At 39.4% G+C, this 21,799-nt stretch overlaps 1 protein-coding gene across 1 annotated transcript in view; it reads left to right on the forward strand.

The window, feature by feature from the left end:
• The window catches only part of LOC126100118 (ankyrin repeat domain-containing protein 27-like), a 116,831-nt gene that overhangs the window by 80,238 nt on the left and 14,794 nt on the right, over positions 1 to 21,799 (forward strand). Inside the window, exon 9 of the mRNA XM_049910649.1 lies at positions 7,592 to 7,739. Coding sequence (XP_049766606.1) covers positions 7,592 to 7,739 — 148 coding nt within the window. The remainder of the gene's footprint in view (positions 1 to 7,591; positions 7,740 to 21,799) is intronic.

Consider the following 21,799-nt stretch of genomic DNA (forward strand, 5'->3'; position numbering starts at 1 on the left):
AAATAATTATTAAATAATGTTACAGTAAATATTTAGGAAGGAAGAATGAGGTCTCTGTAACCTGGAGGAAGTGAAAGGGAAATTGGGTCATAAGAGCTTTAGTAGGGTGAGAGGTAGGGAGAAGTATGCGCCAATTGTTTTTTGACCCTCACATTGACTGGAGTCACAGTTCACACCTATTGAAAAGTTCAGAGAGGATAACATATGTTACAGCTTGGATGGTGTGGCAGTGGGAGGAGAGATGTGGGGGACAGCAAGCAGATAGTGTACACACAGAAGCAGTTCTGATATTATCCACACCATGTTGTGCCAAATGCTTTACAACTATATGAATAAGATTTCCACTTGTATAAATCAATTGGTGGAAGGTATCTTGCTCACATAAGTAGCTGTCCACACTTAATGACGAGACTTGCAATGTGGCTTTATTCTGTAATGGAATAAGAAATGATTGCAAGAGGATTAGAGCAGCAAGTAGTTGATGTGAACATGTGATGGGTCTTTGCGTAGTTTGTTTTTGGGGTAATGCCCATATTTCATAATTCAACAGCAACTTAGGGATGGACCAGGGTCTTATTCAAATTCAATGCCACTATCAGTCACAATAATAATAATAATTATTGTTATTATAATAAGGGAGTGTCATTTGAGCACATCAGAGTTAAACATTTTATTAAATTATCATGCATTTGTATTATTCAGAGGTGGTGAAAATTAACAATTACAACTAGTTTATAAATAACCATGGCTGTGTGTGTGTGTGTGTGTGTGTGTTCAGTTATTAGAACTAAGTAAATACAGGGTGTACATAAAGTCCGGGAACACTTTCAATTATTTATTGCACAAGAACTAAACATTGTACAGATGTCATACAATTGCATTTTGAAGAGAAACTCTGAAAGTGTTATTTACAAACATTAAATATGCGAACTATGAGTGACCCAGCAGACATCAATATGGTAATTGAATTCTTGCCATACTTGTCCCAGCATGTCATCGTTGACTGTGGCAGTCGCTTCCAATATTCTCTCCTGGAGCACTGCTACATCACGTGGTAGAGACAGTACATACACCAGATCTTTAATGTGTCCCCACAGAAAAAGTCACATGGAGTGAGATCTGGTGATTGGGGAGGCCATTTCATGAAACATCTGTCCCCTTCTGTAGTACGGCCATGTTTATGACTAGCGCTAATTATCGGCAAATTACCAAACTATGCTGTGGCAGTATACATGGGGAAAAAAAACTTTCAGGGTTTCTCTTCAAAGTGACATATGTATATCTGTACAATGTTTGGTTCTTATGCAGCAAATAATTGAAAGTGTTCCCAGACTTTATGTACACCCTGTATGTGTATATCACCACATTTTTTTTTTACAAATTGATACAAAAATTGGTTAAAGTTTGTTTCCATCTGTATTGCTTTTAGTTCATTTAGAATGTTTTAATATTATGACATACAAATGATGGTAGAACAATAGTCAACATTTAAATGCCAGTTTAAAAACTTATACTCAAACTGATCATGCAGAAAGGAAATAAACGAGAGTAAAAGTGGACACAGTTCAAAACTTGGAAATTTTCTAACATTTGCACATTTAGTGTGATGTGTGTGCATGAATTTCTAAAGTAAGCAGGTCCAATCTTGGTTGGATTTTTGAAACAGTAACTCACCGATCCCCTTCCAGCTGCAGTTGGGACCGATATTTTGTCTTGATTAATGCCATTGCAGAAAATGTTGATTCACACAAGTAAGTTGATGCAAAGGGAAATAACAAGTCCACTGCCTTTCTTGCTAAATTTGGATATTCTTTCCAATTCAGCACACAAAATTTTTCAAAAAACTTTGATTTAAATTCATTTTGAAATGTTTTATCACTTGAAGGTTCTATTAGCTCTTCCTGTTCTACTGTTGACAAGTGATCTATTATGATCATATCAAATGGATTGTGGATCCAGTCACACTCGGATGAAGGACTGGAAATTTATTCTCAAATTATTGACTGAAGTTGTCAAGATATACTACGCCGATTCTATTAATTTTATCTGCAGCCATCACGAAATCATTCAGACAAGAAAACATCTCTTGCAGTTATGCTTTTCCATCTGGGTTTTTCAAAGTCCTAGTTTTCTCATAAACACAAGCACTTACTTGCTTAGAAAAATGATATTGCTGATTTGACCGTGAAGTAATATATTAAGATCATTCAGTTTCTCAAGAACATCAGCCAAGTAGCACAATATTACAAGCCATTTTTCATTCAGAAACAGCTATTGAGTGTAGGACTGCTGTTTGATAGGAAAACATGAAGTTCATCCTTCAGCTCCACAAGGCACCAAAGAACTCACAGCTAACTCACAACACCCCTGATGTACTTCTGTGTGCAGTGGAAGTGAATCATGAGTAGCAGAGAATGGAAAATAGCTTATTATTTAAAGCTTGTGCTTTCACAAAATTTATGACACTGACTACATTGTTTGCCACTTTATTCACTTCCGGTTGCACTACTTTAGAAACCAAAGCCTTTCTGCATATCATGCAGTGTATGTATTTGACAGAAGTACAAGCTCTTACCATGAACACCTTTTTAGTTCCAGTAAATGCTACCATCCCATTGATACATACACCTACACAATTTGTCCAGGACAGAGTGACGCCAGCAAAAAAGAAATTTGCAAGAAAGAAAAGATCTTCAGCTGTAGTCCTCTGTTCCAGAGCTTTTTCAAAATAGAAAAGCCTCATGCATTTCATTTTCATAACAGGTAGCATATAAAAACAAGAACCTGGGAAAGATTTCCAGTACCAGTACTGTCAACAAGTCAGGGCAAATTTTGGGCTATCATGAGAACATTGTAACAATTGATTTTTCAGGTCAATGGCTATTGCATCAATACATCAAACCACAGCATCATTTCAACATCAGACTCTCGCCAAACCTTTCTCCATGCGTGATTTCACATTTTGACGGCTGCAGGAAGACGTAATTTCTCCCTGATAATGTGTGCATGCTCTTAGGACGTTCTTAGGAAATTGATACCCGTTTTTTGTGGAATCTCACTTTTCCTTTTAGTTGTTTGTCATTACACTTAAAAAAATCGATGGATTTACTTACATGGTTCGGATGTTTCATCTGCAGATGTCTCTTTAGTTTTATATGCTTCAGGCTATCATTGGCTAAAATCGTCAAACAAAGAACACATTGTGGATCTTCCTTATTATTCAAAAGGACGTTGGTAAAACCTAATGTGAAATAAACATCTTGACATTTATACACTTTTATTTTGCTTTTAGAATTTATCGTGCTTATAGGAAGAGAGGAAGGTGCAAAAGGAGAATGTATTTTGATTAAATTCCAGTCTTAACACACTGTAGAATTCAACTTCTAGCTAACTCACTACCTTTGAACTGACTCAGGAAGCCTGGATGAAATCAAGAACAAAGTGAAAATGGCTGTAATTAAGTATATTCTTGTAGTTGCATTTGCAAGGATGTTGGGGTCACATTGGTAAGCAGTTTATTGTCATTTGTGGTTGTTGAATGTGTGGTAAACAGCTAACCCTGTGGGTGATCTGTGACAGGGTCTGTCTGAAGAAATATTACTCTCAATTTTTCTCAGCATTCCTGCTGACAGAATCTACTTGTCAGTTTCTGTGGAATAAGACAGCAAATTGACAATGTTCATGCAAATGGGAACCTGGCACCATCTGTATTTGTTCAGCTAAAGTCTTTTTTGTATATGAGATCAAATATAAATATTTCAATGAGAGCCGGAGTGCCCCCTCTGCTACTCCATGTTCCTACCAGGGGGGGTGTCACCCCCCTCCCCCACTTTGAGGATGGCTAGTGCAGAGCACATTTCAGGAGGGACATTTCTCATCTTAACGAGCAGTGAGAAATTGTAGAAGTTATAGCAGGAGATGTGATTTGCCTTTTAGTCAGGTTGGACTTAATGACAGATCGCTTTTCTGTTGTCGGTCAACATTGGTACAGGGTATGTGTAGTGTGTGGAGGAGGTAACATGTAATGTGTGTTTGTCATCCTGATGGGAAGGATATCTCCTGTTTTTATCTTATTAAGAAGGCAAAGGACTTGTGGGTTGTATACCAGTACATCAATTTTTATTAGAGCTGGTTCTTTGCACAATGTTAAGTTGTTGGAGGAGGAGATAACCATGTCTGTAATTCCCTTAAAAATTCTGTACTGTACTTGTTTCACCTTCCATTCTTTCTTTGATAGTGACAGTGCAACATGATGTAAACAGTATTCTTCTAAATGTCTTAGAATGTGGTCAGCATATGATATATGAGCACTCATGAGAACATATAGCTTTTTTGTAGGTACAGTTTTCAAAGGAAAGTAACATGGAAACATATAAGTGGCCTTACAAGGAGCATACATAATGAGGTATCTTGAACAGAATGACCTCTTGAATGTCAACCAGCATGGACTTCAAAAACATCAATCATGTGAAATCCAACTCGCTCTTTTCTCGCATGACATACTGAAAGCTTTGGATCAAGGCAACCACGTAGATGCAGAAAGTAGTTGACTCAGTACTGCACCTAAGCTTATTGTCAAAAGTATGATCATATGGGGTATCAAGTGAGATTTGTGACTGGATTGAGAACTTCTTCGTAGGAAGGACACAGCATGATCGTCAGATGTAGAAGCAACATTGAATGTGCCCCAGGGAAGCGTGTTGGGACCCTTGGTGTTCATGCTGTATATTAATGCAGACAATATGAATAATAAAATCAGTTTTTTTTTCCAGATGATGCAGTTATCTGTAATGGAGTATTATCTTATAGAAGCTGCATAAATAATCAGTCAGATCTTGATAAGATTTCAAAGTGGCGCAGACATTGGCAACGTCCTTTAAATGTTCAGAAATGTAAAACTGTCTGCTTCACAAAGCAAAAGAAGATAGTATCCTGTGACTATAAAATCAATGAGTCACTGTTGGAATCTGCCAACTCGTACAAATACCTGGGTGTAACACTTTGTAGGGATATGCAATGGAATGATCACACAGGTTCAGTCATGGGTAAAGCAGGTGGTAGACTTCAGTCTATTGGTAGAATACTGGGGAAGTGCTATCAGCCTACAAAAGAAATTGCTTCCAAATCACTTGTGCCGCCCATCCTAGTGTGTTGCTCAAATGTGTGGGACCCTAACCAGATAAAACTAATATGGGATATTGAATGTATACTGAGAAGGGCAGCGTGAATGGTCACAGGTTTATTTAATCCATGGGAGAATTTCACAGAGATACTGAAGAAACTGAACTGGCATACTCTTGAAGACAGACATAAACTATCCCGAGAAAGTCTATTAACAAAGTCTCAAGAACTGGCTTTAATGATTACTCTAGGGAAATACTACAACCCTCTATTCATTGCTCACATGGGAATCATGAAAATAAGATTAGAGTAATTACTGCACACACAGAGGCATTCAGTCAGTCATTTTTCCCATGCGTAATATACACTCCTGGAAATGGAAAAAAGAACACATTGACACCGGTGTGTCAGACCCACCATACTTGCTCCGGACACTGCGAGAGGGCTGTACAAGCAATGATCACACGCACGGCACAGCGGACACACCAGGAACCGCGGTGTTGGCCGTCGAATGGCGCTAGCTGCGCAGCATTTGTGCACCGCCGCCGTCAGTGTCAGCCAGTTTGCCGTGGCATACGGAGCTCCATCACAGTCTTTAACACTGGTAGCATGCCGCGACAGCGTGGACGTGAACCGTATGTGCAGTTGACGGACTTTGAGTGAGGGCGTATAGTGGGCATGCGGGAGGTCGGGTGGACGTACCGCCGAATTGCTCAACACGTGGGGCGTGAGGTCTCCACAGTACATCGATGTTGTCGCCAGTGGTCGGCGGAAGGTGCACGTGCCCGTCGACCTGGGACCGGACCGCAGCGACGCACAGATGCACGCCAAGACCGTAGGATCCTACGCAGTGCCGTAGGGGACCGCACCGCCACTTCCCAGCAAATTAGGGACACTGTTGCTCCTGGGGTATCGGCGAGGACCATTCGCAACCGTCTCCATGAAGCTGGGCTACGGTCCCGCACACCGTTAGGCCATCTTCCGCTCACGGCCCAACATCGTGCAGCCCGCCTCCAGTGGTGTCGCGACAGGCGTGAATGGAGGGACGAATGGAGCCGTGTCGTCTTCAGCGATGAGAGTCGCTTCTGCCTTGGTGCCAATGATGGTCGTATGCGTGTTTGGCGCCGTGCAGGTGAGCGCCACAATCAGGACTGCATACGACCGAGGCACACAGGGCCAACACCCAGCATCATGGTGTGGGGAGCGATCTCCTACACTGGCCGTACACCACTGGTGATCGTCGAGGGGACACTGAATAGTGCACGGTACATCCAAACCGTCATCGAACCCATCGTTCTACCATTCCTAGACCGGCAAGGGAACTTGCTGTTCCAACAGGACAATGCACGTCCGCATGTATCCCGTGCCACCCAACGTGCTCTAGAAGGTGTAAGTCAACTACCCTGGCCAGCAAGATCTCCGGATCTGTCCCCCATTGAGCATGTTTGGGACTGGATGAAGCGTCGTCTCACGCGGTCTGCACGTCCAGCACGAACGCTGGTCCAACTGAGGCGCCAAGTGGAAATGGCATGGCAAGCTGTTCCACAGGACTACATCCACCATCTCTACGATCGTCTCCATGGGAGAATAGCAGCCTGCATTACTGCGAAAGGTGGATATACACTGTACTAGTGCCGACATTGTGTATGCTCTGTTGCCTGTGTCTATGTGCCTGTGGTTCTGTCAGTGTGATCATGTGATGTATCTGACCCCAGGAATGTGTCAATAAAGTTTCCCCTCCCTGGGACAATGAATTCACGGTGTTCTTATTTCAATTTCCAGGAGTGTATGAATGGAACAGGAAGAAACCCTAATAGCGGGTACAATGGGATAGACCCTCTGCCGTGCATCTCATGCTCATTTTCAGAGTATAGATATAGATGTAGAAGACTAAAGAGTTTGGAATTGGCAAGGCTGTGGAAGACATATTGTGTACTGGCAGCAAGGCCGTGAACATGAGATGGACCGTGATGTACTGGAAGTGGAGATAACCTTGATAAACAAGTAGATATGGTTGTGTGATTAAAACAGTCAAGAAATGATGAAGGAAAAGTGTGGACTTAGACCACAAGTAATCAGATTAAATACTTATCTCACTGGAGTGAGGATCCTTGCAGTGGGGCCACAGTTACTGGCCACAATATAGTCCTTTTGGTTAGATTTGTGTGTTTTTTGCTTTCTTTCCCCTCTAGAATTTAAACAATAGATCACATCAGTAACATTTCATTTTTGAGCCATTTTTGTCTTAAGATGATTGGTAGCCAGCTATGACACAGAAAATTTTTCAGTGTTCTAAATGTTTGTTCGCCACTCCACACTTACAATTGAAAATGAGCAGCGGTGTTTCTCAATACCTGTGTTTGTTTCTGATACAGGACTTCATGTAAAATATTGTGGTGAAATATGATTCAGTAACAAAATTAGTAATACTACTGAAGTAGTGATTGTTACTTCCTCGTTATATTTGCAGAAGAAGGCCAGCTTCCTGCATTAACATCTGATGATACGCTACCATTGCTGATGTCAGTCATCATTCAAGCTAAACCATTACATATGGCCTCAAACCTTTTCTACATGGAGAATTTCCAGTGGACTTTGTCCCCAAATGATGTTAACAGGTATTGCAATTAAGATTATTGTATAATATTAATGTATTAGCATATAAATTTTTATCTGTTCTCTCCCTCCCCCCCCCCCCCCCCCCCCCCCAACCACACATGAAATTTTCAACACTCAGCCCCATAAATTTATTTCCTCTCCTTATATTTTAGGCATGTTTTTTTCAACTATCTTCAGAGTTAGTCAGCAGACTGACACTGCAGCACGTACTCCATCCTTTTAAACTCATAGACTGTGTTTTAACACTTTGGACGACTTAAAGTGGTGAAGTATGTGTGTAAACTCCCGCTTCTTTAACGATACGATTTACTTGAGATTGTCAGCCGACTTTCCTTGCGGGTTAGCAAGCTTCTGCAACCTCCTTTTCTCTTCTTCTGCGAAGTATATTTGCTAGGAACAAGAATTTCTCAAGACTCTTTCTACTTAGAAACAAATAAGCAGACATACGCAGTTTCTTTTGCTTCACTTAACGATGTATATTCAAACATCAAAACTTTTACAAATCTCATTCTCTACATAAACAAACACTGTCAAGTAAGTCGTCTTGCATATCCAAAGGTTGGAAACATAGTTCACTTACACATAAGAGAAAGTTGGCTTAAAAACCAAGTCCATTCTCATCCTGAATCTGAATATACGTCTTATTCTCTCCAAGTCCAAGACGAGCATCCATTTAACAATATTTCAACTGTTCTTCCTTTTTTTTCACTTCAATAGTCAAAGTTATAAAACAGTATGGAATAACACAGAAGTTCCTTGAGTCTGCCATGTTCTTTCATTAAACTTCCATGGCACGGCCAGCAAACACTTGTCTGTGCCGTTCGACCGCTGTGTCTACGCCTTCTTACTACACACTTCGGACCTGCACACACAGACAGACGATGTGCAGTTGGTAGGCTCTCTCACACTTATATTTAAAATATTGTGTCTTCGAGGTTGAAGGCCAACTGGTTCTATAATTTACGCAGAAATTCTTGAAACACTACATATCCCCCTCCTCAGATCGAACACGTGATATTTTGTACATAATCATCATGTACATTAATATCACACCTAATAACAATTCACATTTTAACAGTATACATTGAGCGATTTCTTTGATATCAAGACGTGAGTATTCATTAGTGACCCAGTAAGCCTGACTAGTATTTAGGAAACGTGAGACATTATTTTTATTTTCAATCGTAAACTACAGGTGTTTGCGACACTTGAGTAATCTATTTTCTGTTTTCATCTTTAATACTACCTTTCCTAAGTATCTGTTACTTCTAATATTTTGTGTAGTTTGGAAGAACTCTGGGCAACATGAAAGTGTTCCTTTTGACACTTGTAAACTTACGTCGCACGTAACAGTGCTCGTTGTGTATAGAATTGAAACTTACCGGAATAATCCCTATAAAATGTGTGACTTCTGTCACGATACTGTCCTTTTCCCGTAGGATCAGTACCTATACCTTGCCTGTGGGTTGACCATGTGAGCGCACTTCCTCTCTCTATTCTGGTAGGTACACCCCTTTATACAACATCCCTATTCATTAGGCTACAGGTCATCCTATCTCCATGTAGGTACGCATGCCCTTTATATTCAGTAAATGCCAGGTATGCCCCCCTTATTATTTCTGAGTAGGCCTCATGGTTCATTAACCCCAGTATACATTCCTATGTATACTAGAATTAAATATTTTCTAGTAAAGATAAAAAATCTATTCTACACTTCGCATTTACTTCTTAATACTTCATCTAATCCCTGGAGTCCTCCTCTACTTTTCAACTTCTATATGCTTAATAGATTCCATGTCTATATACTATTCAGTAGGTAATATATTTACATACACTATTATATATATACCGCATATATATGTGGTAAATATGTGATATGGAATCATCATAGTTCTTATATATGTGTGATAGTTTTTTTATATAAATAGATGATGTAGAACTGTCAAAAAAAAAGACTGTGTGTGCATATTTCCCGATGTACACTTATATGTATATATGCGATATGGAATTGTCATAGTTCTTATATATGCGATGTAGAACCATCATTGCAAATCTGATGGCACCTTGGGACAGCAATTTATTAGATGCAAAGTCATACAGACTTATAGTTACGTGTAAGTAGCTGCCATGCTTTCCAAACGACGATAATTCTCTGAATTTTGCTTCAAAGAGCATGTATAATTGCTGGCAAGAACAGTCTACAGGACTCACTTAAAGGGAGTTTTTTAAGAAAATGGATATTCTCCACAACAGACATGCAAGGCACTACAAACAGAACCTAAGGCAAACATAAGGATTGAGGAAGGAGACAAAGAGAGATTTAAATTCATGGCTTTTCTACTATATGTGGGAAGCTTCGTGTCAAAAACAGGATGGCTGCTCACCAAGTGCAAAGTGAAAATGATTTTTTTCCTCTCCAGTGAAGACAGAAGCAATTTTAGATTCTGTCAAAGATGACTTGATCCACTGCAAGCCTACGGTTTACAAGATCTCCTGTGACTGTAGCCTTTCATGTATCAGACAAATGACTCATACACTCTACAAAAAATGCTTGGGCCACCATAGGTACACCTGGATTGTACAGCCCCCTACATCAGCTGTACCAGAGCAGTGCATCAACACCAAAGAGACAGAATACGTTAAAGATGCAACACCGCAATCAGAGTGACACAAATTGAACAAGCCCCCGCCATGTTTTTCTAAGTCAAAACAGAGGCATGGTACCTGACAGTGTGTAAGGAAATTATGAAACATAGCTTAAAATAATATATTCACATATTCATGGAAAGTTAAATATGTGAAAATTCTTCCTTTGCTAGTGTATAACGCAAATGACAAAAACCACCAACAGATAATATTTTTAAACAGTGCACTCTCTTGTGCATGTAGTTATACACTGTACAAATTTTAGGCATGATTTCAAAAAGAAGTTCAGCAATTACATATCTTACTATTTTGCACATCTACTATCTTGCTTTTAAAACAACCACAGAAAGACAAGTGACTAAAATGAAGAAGCCATAACTGCTTTCGACTGGTGTTCATCTGAAATTGGAAATTGATCATCTGACAACCAATGTGTGTTAATTTTTAGAGAATTCATTGTTTCCATATGATAACTTGCATGTTATGACAGTACCCCATTTCAGGGCAACAGCGCATTGAAAATTTATCACAAACACGTCACCCTAGGTACAGTTTCTTATAATTGTCTGTCAAGGACACATCAGCTGTAAAGTCCTTGGCAGATTCTAAGATGAACAATATTAATTTTTGGATCTGTAACTGAACGCTGTGAAGCTGCTGTTACAGACATGCAATAGAGGAGTCGAAGGAAGTACGTTTGCGTCCTGGTCATTCTCGTCATTCTCGTCATTCTCTCTCTCTCTCTCTCTCTCTCTCTCTCTCTCTCTCTCTCTCTCTCTCTCTCTCTCCCCCCTCCCTCCCTCCCTCCTTTTTTTTCTCATCTTCGCATTTGTAATGCACTGGGATCTTCTTATTCATGTAACAGAATTATATTCGGTAACGTTCGTTGTTATCTGCACAAAGGAGCATGCTCTATCAGGAGTGAATTTCTTTGATTTTGTAACATCGTTGAGATTAAGAAACAAAAGACAATACTGTTGCAAATGAAACAGTGAGCAATGACATTTATAGTCTTTCTTGTCACAAATATTTGACCTTTTTTTTTCCCCAGAATATTTTGCAATATCGAAGGGTACAGTTCGGCAGGTATCTAATCTAATTGCTGTGAGTGAAATGAGCAGCAATAACATTTATATTCTTGTATGTCACAAATACTTGGCTGCTTATTTCCAAATATGTAGCAATTTCCAAAAGTGTGAATAGGAAGGAATCTGAGAGCACAGCTTGAATTTCTGCCAATAAAACGAGCAGCAATCATATTTACAGTCTTGTTTGTCACAAATATTTAGCTGCCATTGAATCCTTAACAACACTTTCACAAGTTTGGTGGTCAAGACAAAGATCACACCACACAGCAAGCAATTGACGCCATGGGACTGATTTCCAAATGCCAGCCGCATGCGGCAATACATCCTCATTTTTGTCACTCATATGTAATGACTTCCGAAAGCATGGCAGGTAATAGTACAGTGTGGTACCGCAGGGAGCGCTGAACAACATGTCACAGCCTCTCTTTGTAAAATCTATTTCTTTTACCAACACTGGTCACTCTGTGCATTATGAAAATGTAATTTTAGCATTGACTTCATCTTTCGGGACTCAGTAGTAAAAGAAGCACTTTAAATTTGTTTGTCAAAGAATTTAATTAATAGAGAAAGCAGTTTCAACTTTGACAAATGATGGAATCTGGCATTTTCTGTAACAGCCTTGCAAAGAAGTTGCCACAATGCACCTCATAATGTTACAATGATATCCCAGCATGGATCGATTGTGTAGCAACAAATCCAATTAATGCTAACTTCTTTGCCACTGATCGTCATCTCTGGCATTTGGGTGTCTCTGGCCGCATGCACAATGGTGCGTTTGCAGTTTTAAAAGGATAGAGTGAGTGCTGCAGCACTAGTCTGTCAGCTTAGCCTGAACATATCAGAAAGGTATACAGTACAGCTGAAATATTGGAAGAATAAATATAATTTATGGGGATCATGCCAAAACTTCAATGGATTGTAGAATGTAGTTTATTCATCTCATAATGTACAGTTACAAATCAAAGATTTTTGTACTGGAGACACGTTAAAAATATAAATATTTAAGCAGGCATCTCTGATTTTGTAGACAGTTTACACAATATATTAACAATTTATTATACACTACATAATCTTTATTGTTTCTTTTCTTCTCAAATCGCCAAACTGTCCTGCATGAATTATTCAATTGAATAATAATATTTTTCCACTAGTGTATTAAATAACAATCTTTTTAGTGGGTGAAACTCCCTATTTAACAGATTTGTGTTATTTAATTTTTTGTAAATTTTTAATCCTGTTTACAGTGGTGTTTGAGTGTAAAGTTTTAAATAATGAGGGGGAAGTTTGAAACTTTGTCTGTGATGAGTACTGTAATTGTGGTTGAAATAAAAATTGTCAAGTGAGTTTTGATTGTTATATATGAAAATAAAAATTTTGTAGATGTTCGGGGAAGGAATGGTTAGTATTTTTAATTTCTTAAGTAATGGGTGACACAGTGCTCTTTTTTGGGCTAAACACGTGTTTTTTTTAATGAAGTGTAACCAACCTCAGGCTGTTCATAGAGTTTCCCCAGAAAATTATTCCGTATCAAATTATAGTTTCAAAGTAGCTGTGGTAGATTACCTTTCTGGTCTCCATAAGGGTGGAACCAGATAATATATTCATTGCATAAGCTAGATTGTTTAGTTTGTTTGCTGAGAAGTCTACATGTGCCTTCCAGTTTAAATTTTTGTGAAGATTTAGACCTAGAAATTTTACAAAACTTGCTTCAGTCATTTCCTGATTGTCATGCACTATTTTTATGGGAGATGCTGATGATGTTTCAGCACCAAACTGCACTAATTGTGTTTTTGTGACATTGAGTTTTAATCCATTTTGCTGAAACCCTAATTCTAGGTTTCCCATTGTATTTTCCACAGTATCATGAATTTGTTCTAAATTGTCATTTTCAATTAAAACCGAGGTGTCATCTGCGAATAAATGGAGTGAACATTAATGCTTAAAGGTAAATCATTTATGTACAACAGAAAAAGATGTTGTTGTTGTGGTCTTCAGTCCTGAGACTGGTTTGATGCAGCTCTCCATGCTAATCTATCCTGTGCAAGTTCCTTCATTTCCCAATACCTACTGCAACCTACATCCTTCTGAATCTGTTTAGTGTATTCATCTCTTGGTCTCCCTCTACGACTTTTACCCTCCACGCTGCCCTCCAATGCTAAATTTGTGATCCCTTGATGCCTCAGGACATGTCCTACCAACCGATCCCTGCTTCTAGTCAAGTTGTGCCACAAACTTCTCTTCTCCCCAATCCTATTCAATACCTCCTCATTAGTTACGTGATCTACCCACCCAATCTTCAACATTCTTCTGTAGCACCACATTTCGAAAGCTTCTATTCTCTTCTTGTCCAAACTATTTATTGTCCATGTTTCACTTCCATACATGGCTACAGTCCATACAAATACTTTCAGAAACAACTTCCTGACACTTAAATCTATACTCGATGTTAACAAATTCCTCTTCTTCAGAAACGCTTTCCTTGCCATTGCCAGTCTACATTTTATATCCTCTCTACTTCGACCATCATCAGTTATTTTGCTCCCCAAATAGCAAAACTCCTTTACTACTTTTAAGTGTCTCATTTCCTAATCTAATTCCCTCAGCATCACCCGACTTAATTCGACTACATTCCATTATCCTCATTTTTCTTTTGTTGATGTTCATCTTATATCCTCCTTTCAAGACACTGTCCATTCCATTCAACTGCTCTTCCAAGTCCTTTGCTGTATCTGACAGAATTACAATGTCATCGGCAAACCTCAAAGTTTTTATTTCTTCTCCATGGATTTTAATACCTACTCCAAATTTTTCTTTTCTTTCCTTTACTGCTTGCTCAATATACAGATTGAATAACACCAGGGAGAAGCTACAACCCTGTCTCACTCCCTTCCCAACCACTGCTTCCCTTTCATGTCCCTCGACTCTTATAACTGCCATCTGGTTTCTGTAGAAATTGTAAATAGCTTTTCGCTCCCTGTATTTTACCCCTGCCACCTTTAGAATTTGAAAGAGAGTATTCCAGTCAACATTGTCAAAAAGCTTTATCTAAGCGTACAAATGCTAGAAACCTAGGTTTGCCTTTCCTTAATCTTTCTTCTAAGGTGAGTCGTAAGGTCAGTATTGCCTCACGTGTTCCAACATTTCTACGGAATCCAAACTGATCTTTCCCGAGGTTGGCTTCTACCAGTTTTTCCATTCGTCTGTAAAGAATTCGCATTAGCATTTTGCAGCTGTGACTTATTAAACTGATAGTTCGGTAATTTTCACATCTGTCAACACCTGCTTTCTTTGGGATTGGAATTATTATATTCTTCTTGAAGTCTGAGGGTATTTCGCCAGTCTCGTACATCTTACTCGCCAGATGGTAGAATTTTGTCAGGACTGGCTCTCCCAAGGCCATCAGTAGTTCTAATGGAATGTTGTCTACTCCCGGGGCCTTGTTTCGACTCAGATCTTTCAGTGCTCTATCAAACTCTTCACGCAGTATCGTATCTCCCATTTCATCTTCATCTACATCCTCTTCCATTTCCATAATATTGTCCTCAAGTACATTGCCCTTGTATAGACCCTCTATATACTCCTTCCACCTTTCTGCTTTCCCCTCTTTGGTGAGAACTGGGTTTCCATCTGAGCTCTTGATGTTCATACAAGTGGCTCTCTTGTCTCCAAAGGTCTCTTTAATTTTCCTGTAGGCTGTATCTATCTTACCCCTAGTGAGATAAGCCTCTACATCCTTACATTTGTCCTCTAGCCATGCCTGCTTAGCCATTTTGCACTTCCTGCCGATCTCATTTTTGAGACGTTTGTATTCCTTTTTGCCTGCTTCATTTACTGCATTTTTATGTTTTCTCCTTTCATCAATTAAATTCAATATTTCTTCTGTTACCCAAGGATTTCTACTAGACCTTGTCTTTTTACCTACTTGATCCTCTGTTGCCTTCACTACTGCATCCCTCAGAGCTACCCATTCGTCTTTTACTATATTTCTTTCCCCCATTCCTGTCAATTGTTCCCTTATGCTCTCCCTGAAACTCTGTACAACCTCTGGTTCTTTCAGTTTATCCAGGTCCCATCTCCTTAAATTCCACCTTTTTGCAATTTCTTCAGTTTTAATCTACAGTTCATAACCAATAGATCAGGGCTTCACAACATAAGTGCTCGCAATGCAAGCTGTGAGCAGCAAGGCGCGAGCACGCTACCCCCACTACCAGACCAGAGCGGAGAGTGGGGAGAGTCACGTGGGGCACACAACAGCTGCCGCCAGTCAATGTAAATCCGTGGCCACCTGCAGGGATATCACTCACGAATTATTACTGCGACAACTGAAACAAATAAGGGAGAATGTACACGTGCCACATAATTTTATTAGCTTAGTGTATGCCTCTACATTCGTATTAATTTGTGAACTGTTACACAATAATAGGTGTCACTGAAGTGTGGGATTCTCGGTTATCTTGTACTTTTTGCCCTTTACAATTGCGTCTATATTCGGAGTAATTGTTCTTGTGCATTGTAGGTGCAGCGTGCAGTTTAAATTTCGATCAGACAATGCATTTCTCAGGCGCGTCTTGTTACATTTCATTGCAGAGAACAGTTGTTCACAAACATACGTGGAACTGAACATTGATATTATTGTAGCTGCCAGTTTGTGCAAACGAGGAAATCCATCCTGAGGGAAGTGTCTGTAGAATTCCAAAATGTTGTTCTTGTTCTGAAATTTGTCTCTGTACTCTCTGTCACACTGCAGGTCAATAATTTCTAGTTGCAGCTCAATAATTTCTAGTTGCAGCTCAGTACGAATCCCTTCAATATTCACTGAATATGGAGAGGAGGACAGATCAAAATCACTGTCTAGTGCTGTCAGATCTTGAAAGCGTTGATCAAATTCTTCCTTAAGGGCAACTAAACTATGTGAATAACGTTCACAGTCTTTGTGAACATCTTGCATGGATGATAATTTAGGAAAATGAGCTAGATTTCCTGTTTCCAGCTGACTCACTCAAAGTGTCAATTTCATTTTAAAAGCTCGTATTCGATCTATGAAATGAGTAATTAGCAGATCTTTACCTTGTAGTGAAATGTTCAAAGCATTCAGATGGCTAGTTAAATCTGCTAAGAACGCGAGATCACATTTCCATGAAGGCTCTTTCAATTCAGGAACACACATGTTATTTGTCTCATCTAATAGGCAAAAAAATCGATTTAATAATTCGCCACGACTAAGCCAGCGGACCTCACTGTAATAAGGCAGGCTACCATACTGGCTTTCTACATCCTCAAGAAAGCTTTTAAATTGCCTGTGTTGTAGCCCATGCTTCCTTATGTAATTGGTTGTACGAACAACACCACTTATCACATTTTTTAGAGTGATACTCTTTGCACATAAGGTTTCCTGGTGGATCACACAGTGAACGCCCCTTATTTCATTTGGCACGGTCAGTTTTTGCATTTTCTCCTTCAACAGCGCGTTCCCTGTCATCGCTGGTGACCCGTCTGTAGACACTGAAACTAAAGGATTTCACGACGATCCTATATTTTCAACACTTTCTTCAACACTACTTAAAATATCACCTCCGGTTGTAGTGTTCTTCATGGCTACTACATCGAGGAGCTCCTCCCTCACCTCTAATAAATATGGTAAGCTGCACTGTTCCAGTGGTATCAACACTTTCGTCCAGAGCTAGAAAATACGCCATAAAATCTTTACAGATATTTGCAAGCTGGCTCTGGACGTCGTCTGCCATGTCCTGTATGCGACGCATAGTGGTCATGTTAGATAATGGCACAATCCGAAACTGTTCAACTTCAGATGGACACAAATGTTCCGCTGCAACTACCAAACATTCTTTTATTAAATCGCCATCAGTGAACGGGCGCAGGGATTCTGCTAAAAGCAAAGCAATTTTGTAACTCACTCTGAGAGCTGCCTCAGTTGATTTTGCTTCGTCGTCCAGATCTTCTTCGGATAGCTTCCTTTTAAGTTTAATAACTTCCTGTGCACGATCTGGTCCATCACATTTTCCACTCCGTAGTCTTTGGCGTGGTACAACATATAATATCGCTGCAAATTAAATTTCCTAAAAGAATTCAGCGTTTTGTAACATACTAAATATTTTGCAACACCATCTTTTTCTGTAAACAGATACAATTCCTCCCAATGCGGGTTGAACTGGGAAAGCATGGTTGGGGTTACACAACGGCGACTTGACATGATGCGAAGTGACTGTTAGAGCTGATCGTAGTACTTTTTACGTTCCACAGTCGGCGCGAATTCAATAGGCACGCTGCAGCCCTATTCAAACGTGCGCGCACATTTCCCCTCCCTCCCTACGCCATGACCTTGCACCTGCTCGCGAGCACGTGCCTGAGCAGACGCGCGTACTCGCGCTCAAAACCGGCCAGTTGTTAAGCCCTGCAATAGATTGTGGTCAGAGTCCACATCTGCCCCTGGAAATGTCCTACAATTTAGAACCTGGTTCCTAAATCTCTGTCTTACCATTATATAATTTATCTGATACCTTTTAGTATCTCCAGGATTCTTCCATGTATACAATCTTCTTTTATGATTCTTGAACCAGGTATTAGCTATGATTAAGTTATGCTCTGTGCAAAATTCTAACAGATGGCTTCCTCTTTCATTTCTTAGCCCCAATCCATATTCACCTACTATGTTTCCTTCTCTCCCTTTTCCTACTGTCGAATTCCAGTCAGAAAAAGATAAGGCCCTAAAATTGAGCTCTGTGGGACCTCTGTACAAATCTTCTTCTAGTCCGAGAAGGATTTTTTTTTTTCCATTTGAATTTAGAATAACTCTCTGTTAAGATTTGAATCACTGTAATGTCCTTTCCACGATTCCATATCTCTCTAACTTGTGTAGAAGTAGTATGTGATTGACAGAGTCAAAAGCTTTGGTCGAATCGCAAAAAATACCTGTGACCTTTTTACCCTTGTCTAAAGCAGAGCTTATTTTTTCAGTGAATTCCCTGACAGCATTTATTGTATTTTTCCCTTTTGAAATTCAAATTGATTTTTAACTATAATATCGTTTTCCATAAGATAGTTTTCAAGATGTTTTGCAATAATTCTTTCTAATCACCTTAGCAAAAACTGGCAGCAGGGAAATAGGGTGGTAATTTCCCATGTCATCTGGTGAGCCTTTCTTGAACAATGGTCGTATTTCAGCGTATTTTAACACATCGCGGAAATATCCTTCTTCAAATGACTGATTAATAATTTTAGCCAATGGATGAGAAATGATGTTATAAACGGCGTTGATTACAGTGGTAGGAATTTCATCCCACCCAGCTGATTTCTTGTTTTTTAAAGACACTATAATATCTTCTACATCTTTTGGACTAATTCTTTTGAATGTTTTAAGGCTTGCATTTTTGTTTTATATTTACAAAGTTGACATCTACCTTGTCCTGGTGAGCTGTGATATCTGCTTCTGATTTTGCCACATTTATGAAAAAATCATTGAAACAGTTTGACATTTGGAAAGGATCTATAATTATATCATTTTTAATTTTAATTTGGACAGTTTCTTGGCACTTGTTCTTTACTCCCAATTCAGATTTGACATCAGACATATTTACTGATATGCATATTGTTAGCCTTTTTTTTTGCTGCCTGTACAACTTATTTGAATGTATTCTTATCTCTCTTTAAATACCCCACAAAGTCATCATTTTTGTTATGTTTTAACTCATTGTGAAGCTGTCTCTTCCTGGCACTAGAAACTTTTATTCATGGCGTATTCCAATTTATTTTATCGGCCACTCTTTGTCACCAGGCATGAGGGGGAAAAGTTTCATTGAAAACATCTAGGAAACAGTTTAGGAATGTTTTGATTTTTTTTTTCACTTGACACACTGTTACCTAGAGACCAGTTTATAGTTCTTAGTTTGTTAGAAAATATATTTACTTTCTCTTTGCTAGAGTTCCTTTTAAAACATGTTTTCACATATTTTGGTTTCCATGTTTTTGGAAGCTGTATGAGCAGTGCTGAATGATCCAATATGCCTAAATTTAAACAGAATTTACTTCCATCCTCAAAACTAATGATTTGTCAGAATATTGTCAATACAAGTTTGAGAGTGGCTATCTCTTCTAGTACATTCAATGAAATTTAAATTAAAAGCATATTTCTGAATTAAGTCACAAAAATGTACAGTGTCATTATTTAATACCTTTGTATTAAAACCTGCTACAATTATAGTTTTTTTCTTTCTGGAGTCTTTCTAATAAACATTGAAATTTGGATAAAAAGAATTTTGTTAGAGTACTTCCAGGAATTCTATACAGAGATACAATTATAGTATTTAAATCAATTAGCGCCACAGCACAACTTCCAAAATTACCTTCCTCTTTCAAACAATTGAACTCAGTTTCCTCTTTAAAATTTATTGAGTCATTTAGAGGATGCAGCAGCCCCCAAGAGATATGTTACCTCTACAAAAACCGCTGGCAACTGTAAAATGTTGAATTTTGTTTGGAATCCCTATACTATCTATTGTCAGCCAATGTTCATTTAAACATACAATTTTTATATTTGAACATTGTGAAAGTAAAACGTGAAGTCCATCAGTTTTAGAATAACTTGTGTTACAAAAATCTGAGGCTATACCATTTGTATTCCAATGCATTAGAAAATGTTTATTGCTGTTTTGAATGCTTTTAAGTAAATCATTTGTTAGAATATATCTATATTTTTTTAATTTTAAGTTGATTCTTTTGCATTAACGTCCCTTCCACACTTTATCAGTTTGCCTGATTATTGATGATTTTGCAAACACCCAAAAACATTTCATTCAGAGTCACTGAGCCTAGCCTATTTAGATGCACACCATCTATACCCAGACATTTGTTACTTATAAATTTGTTTCAGTTTATAAATACCATGCCAAGCTTATCACACTGGTCTCTAATTCCATCGTTTATCTTATTTATGTAAGAGTCACTTACCGATCTCCACTGCAAAATACCACTTATTACCAGTCTTGAGTTGATACACAAAGATTTGGCAGTACAAATCAAGTTTTGAGATTCAGTAATGATTTCGGCTTCACTGCTGTGTCGAACAGTGTGTGTACCAACATGCATGAATACGCCCTTGAAATGTGATTTTACTTTAACACCGTTTTGGATAGTAGCAATGTTTTTTTAAATGGTTCTTTAGCTGATCCAGCCCAATGCCTGAATGCACATCAACTTTTAAATTTGGCACAACTACACTCCTGGAAATGGAAAAAAGAACACATTGACACCGGTGTGTCAGACCCACCATACTTGCTCCGGACACTGCGAGAGGGCCGTCTTCCGCTCATGCCCCAACATCGTGCAGCCCGCCTCCAGTGGTGTCGCGACAGGCGTGAATGGAGGGACGAATGGAGACGTGTCGTCCTCAGCGATGAGAGTCGCTTCTGCCTTGGTGCCAATGATGGTCGTATGCGTGTTTGGCGCCGTGCAGGTGAGCGCCACAATCAGGACTGCATACGACCGAGGCACACAGGGCCAACACCCGGCATCATGGTGTGGGGAGCGATCTCCTACACTGGCCGTACACCACTGGTGATCATCGAGGGGACACTGAATAGTGCACGGTACATCCAAACTGTCATCGAACCCATCGTTCTACCATTCCTAGACCGGCAAGGGAACTTGCTGTTCCAACAGGACAATGCACGTCCGCATGTATCCCGTGCCACCCAACGTGCTCTAGAAGGTGTAAGTCAACTACCCTGGCCAGCAAGATCTCCGGATCTGTCCCCCATTGAGCATGTTTGGGACTGGATGAAGCGTCGTCTCACGCGGTCTGCACGTCCAGCACGAACGCTGGTCCAACTGAGGCGCCAGGTGGAAATGGCATGGCAAGCCGTTCCACAGGACTACATCCAGCATCTCTACGATCGTCTCCATGGGAGAATAGCAGCCTGCATTGCTGCAAAAGGTGGATATACACTGTACTAGTGCCGACATTGTGCATGCTCTGTTGCCTGTGTCTATGTGCCTGTGGTTCTGTCAGTGTGATCATGTGATGTATCTGACCCCAGGAATGTGTCAATAAAGTTTCCCCTTCCTGGGACAATGAATTCACGGTGTTCTTATTTCAATTTCTAGGAGTGTATATTTTAAAGTAAGGAATCTCCTACTGACAAAAATTCTTCTGTCACATTAAGAGAAACATTAACTTTGAGGCTCCCTTTTTTTAAAAAAAAAAAAAAAAAAAAAGTACAATTGGTACCATGTTGTTTGTAATTCTCTTAAATGATCTCTGCTTTACTAATTCTGTAGCACTTCATCTTCCGCTAACTTTGAGAGTGTCA

This window comes from Schistocerca cancellata, chromosome 9, assembly GCF_023864275.1.
Source record: "Schistocerca cancellata isolate TAMUIC-IGC-003103 chromosome 9, iqSchCanc2.1, whole genome shotgun sequence".
NCBI classification, from domain to species: Eukaryota; Metazoa; Arthropoda; class Insecta; order Orthoptera; family Acrididae; genus Schistocerca; species Schistocerca cancellata.